Source organism: Temnothorax curvispinosus, unplaced genomic scaffold (assembly GCF_003070985.1).
Source record: "Temnothorax curvispinosus isolate PA1 unplaced genomic scaffold, ASM307098v1 QBEX01002158.1, whole genome shotgun sequence".
Taxonomy (NCBI): domain Eukaryota; kingdom Metazoa; phylum Arthropoda; class Insecta; order Hymenoptera; family Formicidae; genus Temnothorax; species Temnothorax curvispinosus.
Window position 1 is genome coordinate 80214 of NW_020211938.1, and position 18624 is coordinate 98837.

The window sequence follows — 18624 nt, forward strand, 5'->3', positions numbered from 1 at the left end:
ATATATATATACTTTTTATAAAGACGATGTAAAAAATATATATAAAATTTAGTACAATAAAAAATGCTCCATTTAAATAACATTTATATATATGTATATAAATATACATATACATAAATTCATGAACACAAGATAAACAAAACGAAAGATCACAATATGAAAAGAAAATTCCGTCTGATTTTTACTTACAAATCGATATATTTATATTAATAATCGAATCTTGTTTGAATTGACAAACATATCAAAGTCGCGAAGCGTAGGAAACGTGTTTAGAAATTGCATGATCGAATTAATTTTTCGCATATACGTCGATTAAAGTTTATTGTTGTATAATCGTGAATTTTTGGCGCGCCGATTTGCAGCGAAGGCATCAAAATTCGTATCGTCCCGATATACCCGATGGTATTCCGAAATTATCCCGGCTCAGACGGGACGCGAATGATCGAGGGCGATCCAGCCGGGAAGTAGCCGCGAAAGTAGGTGACCCCTGGCAGAAATTGGAAAATCAATAGACGCGGCGTGGCGAGCCGACGGGATCGCGCTTGGAGGTTATGTCGCGCGTTGTATGTTACGACACCCGCGTTGCACGCAGACCGTCCGTACGTGCTATTTTCGTTGCGGCGAAAACTGTTTATTCTCGCTGGTGGTCGTAGGCGCCGCGCGTTACGCATTATAATGCATCTGAATGCGAAGGGGAGCCACGAGAGCGCCGTGAGATAGTAGACAAAAATGGGCAGGAAGAAGGCTCATGCATCGTCCAGGGGTAAACAACCGGGCCCGTCACCGCAACAGCGGCACATATCCGCGGCGAAGAGGAACGAGCTCAATGTCCTGTGCGAGAAACTCTTTCATCGTGAGTATTCCCGCACGTCAAATTCTTTCTCGACATCTCTCGGCACGTCAGAGATAAATTCTTGCATTTCCCACAAAAGCGATTTCTGCTGTAATTATGACGTTTGTGGTAATGAATAAACGAATGAAAAGTTTAAAACTAGAAGAGATTGAATGAATACGTGTCAAGAGTTTTTTAATATATATTTTTTATGATATTACACACTCTGCTTTCACATATCTGACTGTTGGAGTCTATTCTATAGTTATCGCTGAGAGAATTATTTGTTTTTACATGCTATTTTCGTGCGTTTGCAGTGAGCAGCAATCCAGCGTATGTGACGCAGTCATGGAACAACTACTTGGATATATCAGAAGTTCTGCTGAAGGTTAAACGTCTGGAGGAGATGAAGACGGAATCGTCCCAGCGATCCCAGGGGATTGGACAATTCATAAATTGGCTGACGGAGAATGGGGCGAGGGTGGAGGGCTTGAGCATCGCCGAATTTCCAGGATACGATCTGGGACTGAAGGCGGAGACCGACTTCGCTGAGAATCAATTGATCTTGGAGGTACCCAGAGCACTCATCTTCAGCACGTATACCGCAGCGTCGGAATTGACCGTTCTGCAAAATGATCCGCTGGTGCAGCACATGCCGCAAGTGGCACTGGCCATAGCGCTACTCATAGAGAGACACAAGGAGAACTCCAAGTGGAAGCCTTATCTCGATATGCTTCCGAGCAGTTATAATACAGTTTTGTACATGAAGACTAACGATATGATTGAATTGAAAGGCAGTCCCACGTTAGGTATGTAAAAATTTGTTTTTACAAACCTTATTTTACATTATTTTATCCAAAAGATGAGTTTACATTCATTCGTGCATCGGTCTATACTTGACAGACATGTAAAAGATAATATTAATCTCATACCAGTAATAGGTTTATATTGCAGTCTTTAGTATAGTCTGTAGTTCGTAATTTATAGTCCTTAGTTTTCATATTCTTAATTTTTATAGAGGCTGCATTGAAACAATGTCGAAACATCGCGAGGCAGTATTCCTACTTTAACAAAGTGTTTCAAAATACCAACAATGCCGTCTCAGCGATACTCAGAGATGTTTTCACTTACGAAAGATATTGGTAAGTAATTAGAGCGATTTATAATAATTTTAAATAAGGGTAATCACAAATCGATCAAAACTTGTGAATAAAATTTACAATTTTATATATAAAATTTAACTCTTACAATATAGATATATATATAAACCTATAAATAAATACATCTTATTCTATGCGTGGAAGTTCAGCAAAATAGTTTAGCAGTTTTATATAGTAAAGATTCTCAGATGTGATTAAAAAATCTTATTTAGAGAATAATTTAACTACGTATTTTAATTGCACTTTTATCGTAATTTTGTATCGGTTGATTGTAATTTAGAGAAGTACATATATACATACTATGGAACTGGTTTACTTTCTTCTCATTGTCAGTAAGATAACTCGACAAGTAACTTAACGATCAAAGTAGTTCTCTCCTCTAAAGACATTCAATCAGCCTTCGAAGTATAACTCATCCTTGACTTTGATAAGTATATGCGAAAATACTGGCAGTTTTCTATTAGATTGGCGCAAAAGGTTTACACGTCTCAATTAATCTTTTGTTTTAAATAATATATATGTTACGAAAATAAGATTTAAAATTTTTTTAATAGACAAACAATATAAAAAAATTCATGGTAATAATTTTGTTCAAAGTAAATATTACTATGAAATTAAAACGAAAAATTAAGTTTGTGTTTCAAGTTGTACTTAATAAACAAGGCTGATATACGAATCTTCTACACCGAACTAACAGACTAATCGTGCACGTGTGCCGGCAACGAGTTACTTCGCGTAATCGGGTATCGTCTCCCAACTATCATTTGCGTCTAACGAGTCGTTGTCCATATCGCTCTTGTCGAAATCCTCCACGGCCTCCTGCGTCTCGGTTCTCTCGGGCCTCTTGGTCGTCGACGTGGCGACGACGTTCACCATCACGGCGTTCAAGCTGCTGGAATTCGACAGCTTCCTCGCCGCCATAACCGGGCCCTGGAACACTGCGCGGGAGAACGTGTTTCTGTACGTGTATCTCTGCTTCTGCCGAATCCGGCACACGATGAAGATCGCCAGGAACACGACGATCGTCACGCCTAATATCGCACCGCTCGCTATTATGCTCGGCTTCACCTTCGACAGAGTTTTCTTTTCGTCTCCGTCATTCGTGTTGCTCACCGTTTCGCCATACACCGCCGTTTTTATATCGATAACGTTCGGCTCCTCCTTCACGATCTCTTCGACGTACCCGGCGTGGAATTCGGTGGAGTTATCCGATCGTAGAGTCTTCTCCTCATCGATCACCACTACACTCGCGTTATCGTTGTCTACCGGAAGCTTCACTTTTAGTTCATGTTCGTTATTATCGATTTCAGTTTTGAACTGCCGCTGCACATCCTTTGCGAAAGGTAGAGAACCGAATGTTGTCAGCAAGTCGACGATCTGCAGCGTCCGACGAGAATTCTCCTGCTCATCGGTACGCTCATCGGCATTCAGCGTATCATTTTCTGGGTACGTCGTTTCTCCTGGCACGTTTCTGTCGCGCTCGACGAGATCCAACAGTCTCGACATCGACATGTTCTCCACGTCTTTGTCGAAGAACGGATTGTGTAAGTAGCTCATGATGTCTTTGAATTGATTTATCGTTTCTTCTTGCTTCGCGTCTTCTTTTTCTGAGATCTTATCTTCGTTGAAATGTTTGTTAGAGTTGCTTGTGGGCGGGAGTGGTACGATCATTTCTCCGTTGTTTATATTGGAGGTTTCCAAAGTTTGATGGTTCTTCGGATTGGACATCTTCAGTTGCGACACTTCCGTCAAGTGGACCTTGCTGGAGCCCCTTTGACGTAGAGCAATCAGCTCCTCCACGCTCATGTTCCTCGACTTGAGAAGACGTTCCAGTCGCTTGCCGGCTGAACCGGACGCGAACAGCTCGAAGATCTCCGCTCGCGCCTCCGGCTCGATCTCGGAGATGACCTCCTCGTAGCGTCCCGTATCCCGATGATTCTCCAACGCGCGATCACGGGTTCTTTCTCCTGGCGATTGGGTCACCTGACGATACTCGGTCGAGTGATTTCTGTCATATGGTTCCTTTCTATCATCAGTCATCGGATTCGCGATTTCTTTCTTCTCAACCTGATCCACAACAGCGTCAGTTTCACTCGAGTGATCCTTTATCGTACTTTGTTTTCCGTCTTGAAGCATCTTCGGGGCATCATTCTGATACTCGGCATCGACGAACGTGTTGTAATCCTCCGCGGTAGGCACGCCGATAGGAACTGATTGACCGTTATCCCGCGCCGTTTTTCTATCATTATTACCGCCGATGTCGTCATCCTGATTGTTCTCACGACCTTCCGCCGGCTTCGTCCGCTCCGTGGGATTGAGAATCTGCTCGATGCTCAAAGTGGACTCGGTGTCGCGAGGAAGCGCTTGCTGCGAGTCGATCCTCTCGCTCGGCGGGCTCGACCAAACCGGCGCCGCCTGACTCTTTCCCTTCTTGAAATCCGTGAAGTCCGAGAACTCCATGATCTCGTCCTCGTCGAGACTCTCGAGCCTCGTCGCGCGGTCGCTCGTCGATTCCGCGTTGCCGTCGTCGTTCAGAAAGTACTCCGCGGAATTCACCGCGATCGGCGGCGGCGATGTCGACGTGGTGATGGTCGAGAGTGTCAGGGGGGTCGTGGGAGCTCTCAGCCACGGGGAATCGTGCGCGGATTGCGTCATCTTCTCGGCATCTTCCGATTCTTCGCGACTCTTGTCGTTCGCGGAAATCTCGAGACTCTTGGTTTCATCCGTGACGGCCGTCATCTGGGATACCGAGCTCTCCGGGATCGTATCCGAAGTCGTGATTTTTATCGTGGTACTTTCGAACGTCGCGGACGATTGCGTGGAGCCCCAGGGTGGTGTTACCGTCGCGGCGAGTTTCATCAGCGAGTCGGACATCACCCTCGACATCTCCTCGATGTATTCGTCGGATTCGTCGGTGATTCTCGATTTCAGGGCGTTGATGACGTCGGCCTTTCCCTTCAGGAGATCGCTCAGGGTCAGATTTTTACGCTGCAATATCTCCGACAGGCTCGAACCCTCCTCCTGCTGCATCTTTAGAAGAGACTTTAACTCGAGCGCTTTCTCTCGCTCTTGGTCGGACGATTCCGTCGGGAGAGTCTCGTCAACCTTTGGCGATTGCCGAGGGGAATTTCTCGACTCCTCGTCCCCGTCGTTAGAGGATGCCTCGTTCGCCAGAGCGAACTCGTAATTCTGCGGTGGTCGCCTCTTCCTCGGGCGAGGCCTCAGGTACTCCTCGTCGCTGAACTCCTGCTCGTACTCGTTGGGACGTGCCTGGAAAGCCTCGCGATACCTCCAGGTAACTTCCCGATCGTTCAACGAACCGTCGACGACGTTACGACCGCGTTTCCCGTCGTTGCTCGCCGCGCCGTCGATCGTTTCCTCGTAGAACGTCGGACCCTGCAGATTCTTCAACGGACGACGTCTCTTGCGCGGATGATCTTCATCGGGATTCTCGTAGTCCCGACCTCGGTACGTGGCTTCGTGGTCGTAGGCGTCCGGAGGCGGAAATCGTCTGCCCGGACTCCCTCGAGGACGATCCGGTTGATCGATCGCGTAATGATACTTGAACGGTCGGCGACTCGTCTCCGGTACGTCCTCCTGCTCAGCATCCTCGACCTCGTCCCTCGTGTAGGACCGGTAATGAGAGAACGGTAGCAGAGGTACGGAGTCGCCGTCGCGCCACTTCGGCTCGAGAGCCTCGCCGTTGCTTCTCCATTTGCCTACAGGAGACTCGCTCGATCGCTCGCGATTTTCCACGGTACTCTGCGGCACTTCCGCGTCGTCGAATTGCCCACGTGGTTCCGTCTGAAAGAATAAACAGTTTCTTAAAATCTATAATAACAAGTTTTTAATGAATCTTAATTAAATGCATATAAACATCTTGCACAAAATTGTGCGAAACATGGTCGAGAAAATATTTTAATATTGAAATGCGGTTTTACGATATCATCTAGTCAAGATTATTATTATTTTATTTTTTGATCTTAGTAATTTTAAGTAATTTTAAATATTCCGCAGAGCAAATATTGTTTCCTATTTCAGAACAAGTTTCCTGATAATAATGTTTAACGATCACGTTCGAGAAATCAATTTGTTTCTTCATGAATGTTATGGGAACAAATTAGCTGGGATATTTACCACTTATTCAAATTGCACGCAAGGATAAAATTAAACTTTGGCAAATTGCGATTCGTCATAAGTCACGCGGGAAATCGTTGTTAAACGAGGCATACGATTGTGAGCGACGGTAAAGGCCAACGACCATAACGATAGAAAGTATTGAGGTGTTTGTAACGCATTACAAATATCTACACGGAACGTTTACATAAATGGCGTACCGATTTTCCACCGGAAAGATTATATTTTTTAATCGAATCACGCGCTCGCGCAGCTTGTACTAACATTTAGAGTCCACTCGGAGGATCGGAGGAAGAGTCAACTTTCAATGATTTACTCGCGTCCTCGATGTGCCGTTCGCGAAAGTTTCTAGATTAAAAGGACGTCCGCCGACCGTTAGTTTCGGGATACTTTTTACGTTTGCCATAAATTTCGTTGAAAAACCGTGTTTCGCGAGCTGACAGCGCGCCGCGGAAGCACGCGTCGCGAGCACTGGATCTTGCGCATCGTATCTCCCGATTATTCGTCAGGATCTTCTTCACGCTGAAAGGAGATTTGGCGATTTCTCGCTTTTACTTTCGCAAGCCGGACGCGCGCGCGTGAGAATGTGCGAAATAGAGAGCCGCGCGCGCGATTCTTCGCTCGAAGATGCTTTTTCCGTCCTCGTTTCGCAGAGACAATCTTGTTACAGCCAAATTAATTCGCCATTGAAATTGTTGTACAGCAATTTGGATTATTATTTGCTTACAATGGGTAAAATAATTGACGTATGAATTTTAATTGACACACTTGCCCATTAATATATATTTTTTCTTATTTAATATATTTATAATTATATTAGAGATCTAATAAATTAAGATTATTTCGCACAATGGTATCTCCTCATTATCGAAATGTTCCATTACGCTATTAAAGTATTCGTGCATTAGACGAAAACGGATCGAATATAGGCGAGCAATCATTGTGGCGTTTCATAAGCGCGGGCGTTAGCTCAATCGCCTCATTAGCGTTATATTAAAACATTTCGTAACTTCATTAATACAAAGTTCCGTGCTTTCGCGGATGATTTTCACTTCGCTTTCTCGCCGCAAAAAAAAATCACGCGCGCGCGTACCCATTTTCCACGGTCCATTCTCGTATATATTCGCGAACCACGTGGGAAATTATTCGCAATTACTCTCTCGTGAGTGACGGAACTCGCGGGAGAGTAATTTAACGCGACGCTCCGTTGTATTTCGCTTGCGAGCCGACGATCTTTTCGGATTTGTCACAAACTTTTTTTTTAGCGCTGGCGCTCCAGCGTGTATCACGCGAATCTATATTTTTACCTTCCACAATGTGAGCTGTTAAATTTATAATTGTACGTTTTCTCCAATTCTAAAGAGAGAATTTGCCCCGAGCAAGCGCTTTTAACTATTAAACGAGCGTTTTCCGTTTCTCTTTCTCTTTCTATCTCGAAGGCCGGATTTCATGCTGGATTTGGTTCTTCACGTCCTCGCCTTCGGCTCCGAGATCAGGGATACGGCGAAATACGCGACAAAACGCTCGTAAAGTCTCGAACTTTCCGCGCGCGGTACCAGCTTTCTCTTTCTCTCACGGTTTACGCGCGAGTTTTCTCGTCGCAGCGCATCGATCTCGCGGCCATCAGACGCATCGGCGAAAAATTCCGGGAGGAAAAGCACCCCGGCAGAAAGTGATCTCGGAGCCAATTTCGCGGAATACAACGGCAGTTATGGAGAGATACAAGCGGATTTACAAGGCTGCTCGGAAATCGTGCATTTTCCCTGAAGTTATAAACGATAGAAGAATGAGGCCCGTTTCGATGTTGAGGTGTCGGTAATTTTCGTACGCACGGGGAATCGGAAACTAGTTTCAGCGATTTACGCTTCAGCGAATCTTACTTGCAAAGATTTTAATGTTTAAAGGGAAAGATGCGTGATATAAAAGATGGAAAAACTCTCTTTAAGTTCGCTAATTTGCATTGTTGAAAAATCAAGCAAAAGAAAAAAATATGTCAGGTAGAATAGAATTAATTTAGGAGAATTTAAATTATGGCAAATAATGTCTAATATAGTCTAAAAAGTACAATGAAACTAATTTCGTTAAAATTTTCCCAACTATTTATAAAAACTGTAATGTCTTTACAAAGCGCGTTCTGTCGAATTTGTATTTCTAATTTGTAATTCACGCGAAGACGCGAATTAAAAAGGTTCGTAACACCGTACGCTTAACTTGAATCGCTCAAGTTTAACGACGCCTAACGAACGTAATTACGGCGGAACTTGGTTGAACCTGTCACCAGCGAACGTCACGATTATTTCGCAATCGGGACATGCGTCCATATACGTATATTCGTGCTCGGCTTAGAATCATTCGGGAGATACCGCGTGACGAATGTCAGTAGAAATGTCACAGAACTTCGCAACCTACCAGTTTTTGCGAAAAATCACGACCGGTTAAAAGCGTCAGTCGTATGACTTTCGGCTCTGCGGACGGATAAAACGGTCGTTCACCCTTTCGCGTCTGAATCGTTACTCCAGAAAGTTCGCGCTAAAATTGATGAAATCCCCAAAAAGTTCACGCTAAAATTGGCGGAATCCTCAACCCGTGAAAATCAATTACTTTCAAATGTGATAAAAATCGTTCTCGGAATCGTTCTTGAAAATTACATAAAAAAATTTTCATTTTATAATTAATATTGCATGCGCAATGTTTATTATAAAATAGAAAATGTTTTATGTAATTTTCAAGAACGATTTCGAGAACGATTTTTATCACATTTGAAAGTAATTGATTTTCACGGATTGAGAATTAAATTAAATTTATTTTAAAATCAGTCTTTCGGCTAAATTTTTCGATAATTTTTCTATTTAAAATTTCGAAAAATTAATCTTTTGGCTAATTTTTCGATGAATTTTTTTCCGTTCGAATTCTCGATTTACGATCGGATGAGAGATTTCTATGCACGTGACATCTCATTTACTCGAAGGAATGTCACACTTTCGTCGCAGTGCTCATCCGGGCAAGAACGATGCTTTTCTCGCGGTTACCTGGTACTCATAGCCGCCGTTTCGTCCCGCAGCTTCCGGCTTCCTCGCGGGATCACCGTGGACCAGAACGTCGCGCGAGATGTCACACGCGAATGCGATGAGCGCGAGCACGGGGAAGACCTTCTGCATAGTTACAGGGCGATCAGGAATTTCAATGCCCGGTCCTCGCGACACCGCGATCCCCTTCCGCCGGTATGACACCTTGTCTCGTCGCTCTTCGCGATGAGGTGCACGTAAATCACTATTGCGCACAGAATAACGAAGATCGCGTTCTTCCGATTGCACAAACTTAAGATCCTCTCAAGAACCATGCATCAGGCAAACGCGCACTGAATTTCTAATTCGGCGAATCAATTGAGAGATCGCACAGAAATAGTCAATTACAGAACGATCTCGTAATTAACTTTTCGTAATTATTTTCGCGTAGGTAATTACTAAGGTAATTACTAATCAGTCCGGTGTATCAAGCTTGCACCGACGTTTCTAATCCATCGTGTAGCACTCGTGTTTACCAACGTTATATGCGATTTTAACGAAACAAACTTGGAGAAATATTGTCCCGCTCGTAACTTTCCTCTTTGCACCTCCTTTTCCTTTTTCGCTTCGTCAGTTTTTCTTTTATTCCCGCGTCGGAGGAGCTTCCTCTCGGTTACCGCGTGGCGAGAACATCGCGATCGGCGGACGCCGAGTTCTCCATTTTCGATCCCGCGAGAAAGAGAGCCGTCTCTCGCGTGTCTCTCGGCTCGGGTGTAAAACTTTCGCGGGCTCAGACCGCTCGTCTGCGTCCTCGGCAAATCGCCCCTGCGAACTGACGTCGCTTTTCTCCGCGCGCGCTCCTAAGTAAGCCGGTGAAACTCGAGAGGAGTAAAAGAGTCTTCCACCGCGAGTCTCCTCTACCGGCTGGCTATACTCGCGATCGCCCGCTCTCGAGGCTCGGGATGTTCCTCGTATAGCTGAATCGCGGCACGGAGAGATGAATTCCGGTAATCGCCGGACCGCAAGCCGAGCGATTCGATCGGTTAATATCCGCGATCGGCCGAGGAAGCGCCGAGCGCTCGCTATCCTAAATTGGGAAGCGCGTTATTGCAGCGTCGAGCGTCGCGAAAAAGGAAAAAGATGACGTTGGAGAAAGTTCAGCACTATTCCGGCGAATATTCAACCGGGAGTATCAAATGATCGAGCGTTAAAATGGAATATTACAAGCACCATCGCGAAGGTTGCATTTTTTTCTGACGATACGCAAACTTGCTACGGAAACCTGATATGGAACATTCAATACGTGTCTTATAGGCAATAATTGCGAGAGGAGAAAAACGCTATCGTTAAAATTATGACGCAAGGATATGTGTATATGATTAAATAACCGCTATAGGTATATAAAGAAATGTAATTGCGTGTTATGTGGCCGTTAAGAATCGATAGACTGCAGTTAATTTACTTGCCGATGTCTCAATTATTGGTTTTACTTATCGCGATTGACTGGGCTGACTGCTGAGACTTCGCGCGATCACGTGGGAAAGAAGGAGGAAGTCGTTAAGTACTCCGAAGCGAGAACTCTGTTAATGCAAATGCCGCGTGCGTATATCTGTCACCGTGAGCCTTCGATTGCGATAAAACTTGCGGGATTTCATACGACTCTTCGCGTATATATCTCCGCGATACTTAGACGCGTAGCAATAAACTACGCGAGTTGCAGGTATTAATTTTATATGATAACGTGCACGCGCTGCGTTTATTTTGTCAGTCGCTATTGAATCCACGTTATTTTGCATCGTTACACGTAAGGTTGAAGGGCATTTCCCGTACGGTCGGAGAAGTGAGGCAAAATAAGGTATCGCGTTTTGCCAGCGTGTATTTAACAAATATTGCAGCGTTTACAAATTACGATCAGCAAATGTGAGCACAAAGTAGAGAAGTGTGTCGATCGTTTGCAACAACGGGCTATGCAAACTATTCTTTTACGCGTAATTTACGTAGACAATACTTATAATAGCCGTGATTTCTCCTCCTTTCTCCTCCTTTAAAATGATACCTCTTGCCAGCAAAATTTGTGATAATTTCCCGAGAATTATGATATTATCCTACTTTTAAGAAACCTTTAATATTGGCAAAAGTTCAGCGTTTGAGTTGGTGACATTTATCATTTTCTCTTTGTGTATTCATCTCTCTTGTTCAGTCTACCGTTTATTTTTCCGTCTTTGTACTTTCACGAATTTAAAACGGCGAATTATTAAAAAGTAACAAACAACACTTCTTTCTCATAACTCTTGCGGGTTACTGTTACGCGGGAAGAATCTAGTTGGTCGCGACCAGCAACGAAATCTTGTTGTTTCTCGAAAGAACTTGCGTGTGAATCCGTTATTTCTCGCGGAAAGTTTGTATCAATTATCGCATTATGCAGCTAGTTATAACACGCAGATAGAGATAGTTGCGCGGTTAACACGTAACGCGACCGAATAGGATTAACGAGGTTTTCCCCGGTGGTGGATGTGAGCGGCTGTCGCGGGCTCGACGCTAATGAACCGCGCGGTGAAGCGACGACGTCGTAATGACAATGACGAGAGGACAAGGATAATGACGATGCGGTTCTTTCGCAATTCGCCGTGGTTCAGATAGACACCGGAGCCGACTGCATTGTCTTAACTTTTTAAGAGTTTGCCTTAGATAATCTATAACGCTGAATAGAATTTGACATACAATTTCATAGGTCTCTCTTTTGGAACTTTTCAAGTCCCACAACACAAAATGTCACTACAGTTGAGAAATATAATTAATAAGTTAAGCCTTAAAGCTACGAGGGACAGTGATCTTTATTTTAAATGCAGACTCGGTACTCGATATTTAGGAAATGAGCTTCAGTTTGTAAATCGCTTGATATATGGGCTTCACTAATAGCACACCGTGGATGGATGCACTGGATGCACACTCGAGCGCACGTGGGAAGGTCACGCGATGAATCGGAGATCGTGAGATTTCTTCTCTATGTACACTTTCTACGCGATAAGCGAGCGTGCCGTGTGCCGTGCCGCGGCGAAGGGCCGCGATCGATCGGCCGACCGGTCTTGGACACGCTGGAAATAATAGCGATCGCCTTAGCTTACCGTGCGTAATGAAATTCCGTGTTCTCGTAACCCACAAGGATGATACTAGCGCGTAAACATCGGCGATACTTTCCAATTTAACGTGTCGATATAAGAAAATATAACACTTTGCATTTGCATATCCAAACTCTTCGTTCGATTTCTCGGCAAAATTGATAGTCCGGAGCTTGTCCTGGAGAGGCGTTTAAGAAAATGTAGGAAATGTTATATTTTAGATATAGGTTACTCGTATTTTTTAATTAGATATTCAGTTTCCAGTGACCTAGTTTATATTCCAATGGATTCTTTTTCTATTGATATGTAAATGCTATCGCAGACGTTGTATGCAAGTACGTTGATTAATGACTGCTGCAAAAACGCTGTGTTGGCAGTTCAAGATTTCTAACGCGGGAATTCTGTTCCCGCAATGTTCCTGTCCCGGTTAACTATATTACCCGTCATTATAGAGACTTTGCTCGTATTATTACATATATATTTATGCGCTCGTCAATTTCGCCTTATGAAAACTTGAGCAATATTTGAGCAATCTTTTCTGTACGCATCGATATGTTAATCTTTATACAGCATTGACGTAGTCGTGCTCCACTAGCTCAGATATCAACTTATTAGCAGCTGATTTAAGTTAATTATATTAACGATACGAATACGTCATTCCCCTACAAGTATAAATAGGATTCTTATGAAAGATCTTTACGCATACATATAATATTTTCAATATATATAAAATATATAGCGTCGCTTTGAAATATTTCAAAGTTATCGTACTAATAAACACCAAGTGAATGATACAGAAAGTTTGTCTGTTCAGTAAGTACGAAAAAAAAGCGTCAGAAAATGCTAGAAACATTGCGCGCGATATGGATCGCGTTCACCGGTCTTACCGGTGCGTTATTGTTAATGATACAGTTACCAGCGTGACGTTGGTGAACGCTGTCGCGCGGAGCCCGCGAAAGATACGCGTGATCGCTTTCGCAGCATGCGGCGAACACGCACACGCACGCACGCTCGCTCGCATGCAAATGGAGCGTTGTCGAGGAAACAGCGACGGAACGGGCCTTTCCTCCGTGTGCAAGAATATTAGAGAACGCGCGCTTCGCTACTCTCGACGATATCCCTCGCCTCGCGTATAAGTATCTCGATCCGCGAGAGCTCAGGGAACTCGTAAAGAGTTGCCGCGTTGCTTCGCGCACTTTCACACGGATCCGAACTTTCATGACAAATCCGGTCTAACGCATCTCGATTAACGTCTCGAAGGTGTTGAAGAACGAAACGTTCTTCACGACGCACGGTTTACATCGATAATTATTTTTAAGCGTAGGACTTTGGAAGCGAAAGGGTTCTCCGTGCAGATGAGCTTCAATGGATTGACTATTATCGCCTCGATTATTTCTGCATTATTGTTATGATTTCGTGTAGGAGAAAAAAAAATGTATGTGTAAAACGAAACTTCGCGCTAAACTGCGATCTCGTTGCAACATCGAATTATGAAGCGTGTCAAAAGCGAAATCTCACGGTTTCATCAAATTCTTTTTCGAAAATTTCATTTTCTGCGCGCTCGCGCCTCGCGCCCCGATGCACGAGTGCGCGTGCTATCATTGCTTTTAACGCACGAGTAATCTTCGTGCAATTTCTTATTGCATGTAAGACACGCTTCGTGCGACTCCCACAAGTTACACGAATTTATAAAATCGGCTCGAATGCCGATAAATGCAACGAACTGTCAACGGACCGTGAAATGTTATTCTCTTTATCGTAAGAAGTGAGCCGGCATTGAGGCATATTGTGGCGGAGGATGCCTGATAATTATTACGAAGAAAGCTTGTTTTTTCGCTAAAATTTTATTTCTATTATTGCGACACGATTGTTCTGTGTCTATTGATTATTCGCTCGCAATTTTTTCGCGCGCGGCGTAATAGATTACAGCGGTTTACCAAGTAATGACGTATTATTTTGCGGTATTGCATATAGAAACCTGTTCTTGCGAACCTATCTCTCAATCGGATCTAAATATTTCGCACAGGGTCATTGACTTTTTCGCGAATCAATCTCGTTCTCCTTTGCTAGACAATCTATATTTTCAAGATAAAGTTCGAGACAAAATACGTAGAACTGTGCAAATTGAATTCTCTTCTGAATTAAAGAGAAACTTTTTCCATTATTTAAACCTATATTTAAGAAAAGATACGTGAGTTTATATGAAAAAATAACAGAACTATGCTATGAAAAATTTAAATTACGTCAATTGTACAAAAATTACAATGTACATATCACAAAGTTTTTTACAGCCAGTCGACGCAATTATACCTTTTTGTAGGATAGTTCTGATTACTTTTTAATACGGATTCAAGATGATTGGAAATTAACTATCCGGTTTTCTTCCGAAATTTAAATCGTTTAAAATGTTGAACAACAAGAGCCGTAGAAGTAGGTCGTATCCTCGGTGGACATTGGAGCGTCATTAGCTCGAAACGGTTTACTGGAATTAATTTGTTCTACACGAGGAAGAGCTCGATCACGCAACCGGCACAGTGGACGACGGTGTAGGCGCTTTATTATACGCACATGGCGATGAAATCCCGCTTGAACGAGAGTAACACGCGATCGTCTTCCTCGTGGAGAACGCGCGACGCGATGAGAAGCGTGCGTTTCTCCAGACAGAGAAAAAGAGAGAGAGAGAGAAAGTCCGCTTTGTCGGAATTGCGGTAATGAATCCTCTTGTATGTTCATTTCCGCAATTCTGGGTCAAGTTCTTGTGTGTCCAAAAAGCAGCCGTCTGCCCGCGGCGAGTTAACAATTGCTCTTCCTCAATTTCGCCCCGAAAGCGAAAGCGCTTCACGCTCCGGAGATTGACGCGAGTATACGTACGCATTCGTCGTAACGGTGACTTTTGATAGCCGGATTTCACTCCTCGAGTCCGAGGGAATCCGAGCGGTTCTCAGCTCAGATTATTTTCATTAGCGAAAGATCTGGGATGCCGAACGTAAAGAATCTTAATATAGGGATGGGTGTAATAAAGATGCTGGTAATAACGTCGAATGAATTTTTCAGCTGGGCAGTTTCCACGGTGATGACGAGGCAGAATCTGATCCCGAGTCCGGATGGTTCGCGCATGATACACGCTTTAATACCGATGTGGGACATGTGCAATCACGAGAACGGAAGGGTAAGTTACGGAGATAATGAGCCCAGCGCGGACGAGCAATGCATTTTCTGTCATTATTACAGATTACGACGGACTTCAACGCGACCTCGGATCGCTGCGAATGTTACGCGTTGAGGGACTTCAAGAAAGGGGAGCAAGTATTCATAAGTTACGGCCCGAGGACGAACTCCGATTTCTTCGTGCATTCGGGCTTCGTCTGCATGGATAACGAACAAGTATGTACATTTATTTATTTAAAAGATAACGTTGGTCTCTTACTAAAAAGTTTAATGTTGAAAGTGAAAAACGGTGAAGGCAACTGATGTTCGATTATATATCTTTGCTAAAGAGAGATCAACATCGACCTTAAGAAATCTGTAGTAAAAAAAAAAAAAAAAAAAAAAAACAAATTTCACAATGCTAATTTCTCTTCGTTTACAAAGATATCTTGCAATTTACAGGATGGCTTTAAGCTTCGTCTTGGTATTAGCAAAGCGGATTCACTTCAGAAGGAGCGGATAGAACTGTTGAGCAAACTGGATTTGCCGTCAGTTGGAGAATTTTTACTAAAACCGGGTACGGAACCCATCTCCGATACTCTATTAGCCTTCTTGCGAGTGTTCAGTATGCGAAAAGCCGAGCTCACGCATTGGTTACGCTCGGATAAGGTCTTCGACCTGAAGCACGTGGACTGTGCGTTGGAGACGGTCGTCGAGGAGAACGTCAGAAAATTTTTGCTGACCAGGCTGCAGCTTTTAATCGCTAATTATCCGACAACATTGAAGGTGAAAGTGAAGCCTGATGTTACGCCGTCTGCCTATATTCTGCCTTCTCTATATCAATCGATCGGTTAATCAACACGAATATTTCCTTTCTTTTTGCAGGATGATGTAGAGTTACTGGAGACCACGTTGCCACAGATGAAAAGGATGACAGTTCAACTGAGGGTCACGGAAAAGAGAATTCTTTCGGGCGCGCTCGAATACGTGGAGCAATGGATAAAGGCTTGAAACGATCGGCTGTGGTTTAGGCGAGGATATCGAACACGTACTTGTACTTACGACTAAAAAGCATCTCGAGAGAAACCAACTTTATTTTTACAATATTTTCGAACGACGATTTCAAATATAAAAGTAAAATATATGTATAAAAGTGGACGAATTATATGTAATAAAGCGTACATTTATCGTCTGTTAAATATGCAAACTCTTCATGATGTGTGCGCATGTAATAATTATAGGAAAAATACGTATTGTGTAAAATATACTGAGAATTATATGAATGGTCGACGATTATATATATGTATGCCTACCTGATATATATAATGTAATTGTATAATAAAGATTAATCTGGCTATGAGAGTTAACGAGGTTATTTTTGCGTAATAAATCAATTTATTTAAATCTTACATTTGTTCGAGCGTTTCGGCTCCGCATGCCCATTGCCACTACATGTTTTTAGTCATTTATATTTTTATAATTTTCAATTTAGATTTCTTCTTACATTTATATTTTACATACTTCAACTCATTTACTTACTTATTTTCCTTTTTCACCGTTGTGTTATTTGAAACAATGACTCATCTCGCTGTATGTTGTTTCACCGTGTGACTTTGAACACTTCGCGGCAGTCTCTCGCAGATCATTAAACATGACAGTTTTCTGACTTTATACGTTAATTGCATTGCTGAATAACGAATACATAAATGACTACGATATCAATTATTACGCTTGCGTTGCGTTCTCCTGATCACTTGGTGAGTTGTTTCGGAATCTTAATAATTATAGTCGAATGAAATAACCTTTCTTGCTTAATAATTATACTTATAACTAATATGCATTGTAAATACACAGAAAATGACATTACATACCATCCGTACGTCAACACGTTATGAAATTGCCTTTCCGACTTTCCAGTCCCGAAGCACTCACCCACAGCGTAACGGAGATCGTGAGAACATTAATTTGTAATTGTTATACCGCTGATAATGGCTCAATGCGAAGCCGAAACGTTCGGACAAATGTAAGAAGATTTAAATAAATTGATTTATTACGCAAAAATAACAGCGTTAACTCTCATAGCCAGATTAATCTTTATTGTTTCATTATCGAGAGTTCTAACTAATTGATTTTAATAATTTGTCTATTCAGCGAACATTTTAATTCTTATTTTCGTAAAGTGGAGATTTTTGAGTCTCTCCATATTTGTTTTTTCTAAAATTGCTTACGAATCAAATGCCGATCGATAAAGAATAAACGGATATAATGGGCGCGTTCAGCAGACACAACTGTTGCACAACTGTTGAGTTCGTCTTGTCAACACTCTGCGTTGATTGGTTGGTTCTAAAAGTAAGAGCCAATCACGTTCGATTGCTATTAAGCGGCTTAGTTTGCTGAACGCGACCAATGATTCTGATCTATGACTACGAGAATTTACTTGCTCTGTTTTGATATATAACATAAAAAAGATAATATTTATACGAAAGAGCATATTGTTAATAAACATTTATTTTTCAGAACGAATACATAACAGAGTGGAAATTCTTGCTGTAAAATTATAATAGCATAGGCCTACGATATTAGATTTACATACGCCGCAAAATATTTCCTGATGCACGAGTGAATTTGAACGAGTGAATGTAATTAGTAATTACCCTGCAAGGTGTTTCTGTGTTTTATCGTACATTATAAATGCCATCGTGTTTAGCCTTGTAATTCTCATGTCACTGTATAAATCGTCACGAGAACTGTACCGCGCGTCTCTCACACGCTGATTAGATGTTTAGAACGCCAGATTTCGCGAATAGAAATTAATTAAAATTAACGAAATAACGAAGCTAATTGTAGCGAGACTATAGATCAGGCTACAGCAGGACTGATAGCTCGGAATATCGCTTTTTTAAATATATTTCAATATAGGAATAATTAAAAAAATGTTACATAAACATACATTATTTGACATATACGTAATATACACGATGAGATTTAAACCTATAATGTGATCAGTATTATATACCTTTACAGACTGTAAGAAAATTCATTGCATCTGCGATGCAATTTTTCGAACGAGTGATACACATGAAGTGAGCGTGTGATAGCGAAATGTATTTACATTACAAATTTGTATTTATTCTGTATTTTCGGGTTCGTAGAGAGCGGCTTGCATTGTTCGGAAAATTTAGGAACACAAAACAAAAAGTAAAAAATTACAAACAAAATTTTAA

The 18624-nt window shown here is 42.4% G+C and overlaps 2 protein-coding genes across 2 annotated transcripts; one reads left to right on the forward strand and one right to left on the reverse strand.

The window, feature by feature from the left end:
- The first annotated feature begins 729 nt into the window (after positions 1–729).
- LOC112468851 (histone-lysine N-methyltransferase setd3) lies at positions 730–16762 on the forward strand. Its single transcript, XM_025038222.1, has 7 exons — positions 730–853; positions 1150–1641; positions 1851–1974; positions 15308–15422; positions 15485–15637; positions 15863–16186; positions 16286–16762. The coding sequence occupies exons 1-7, from the start codon at positions 730–732 to the stop codon at positions 16409–16411; spliced, it is 1458 nt and encodes a 485-aa protein (XP_024893990.1). The 3' UTR covers positions 16412–16762.
- On the reverse strand, positions 2043–10793 carry LOC112468850. Its single transcript, XM_025038220.1, has 2 exons — positions 9159–10793; positions 2043–5796 (listed from the first exon to the last, which is right to left on the reverse strand). The coding sequence occupies exons 1-2, from the start codon at positions 9285–9287 to the stop codon at positions 2719–2721; spliced, it is 3207 nt and encodes a 1068-aa protein (XP_024893988.1). The 5' UTR covers positions 9288–10793; the 3' UTR covers positions 2043–2718.
- Positions 16763–18624: the final 1862 nt, after the last annotated feature.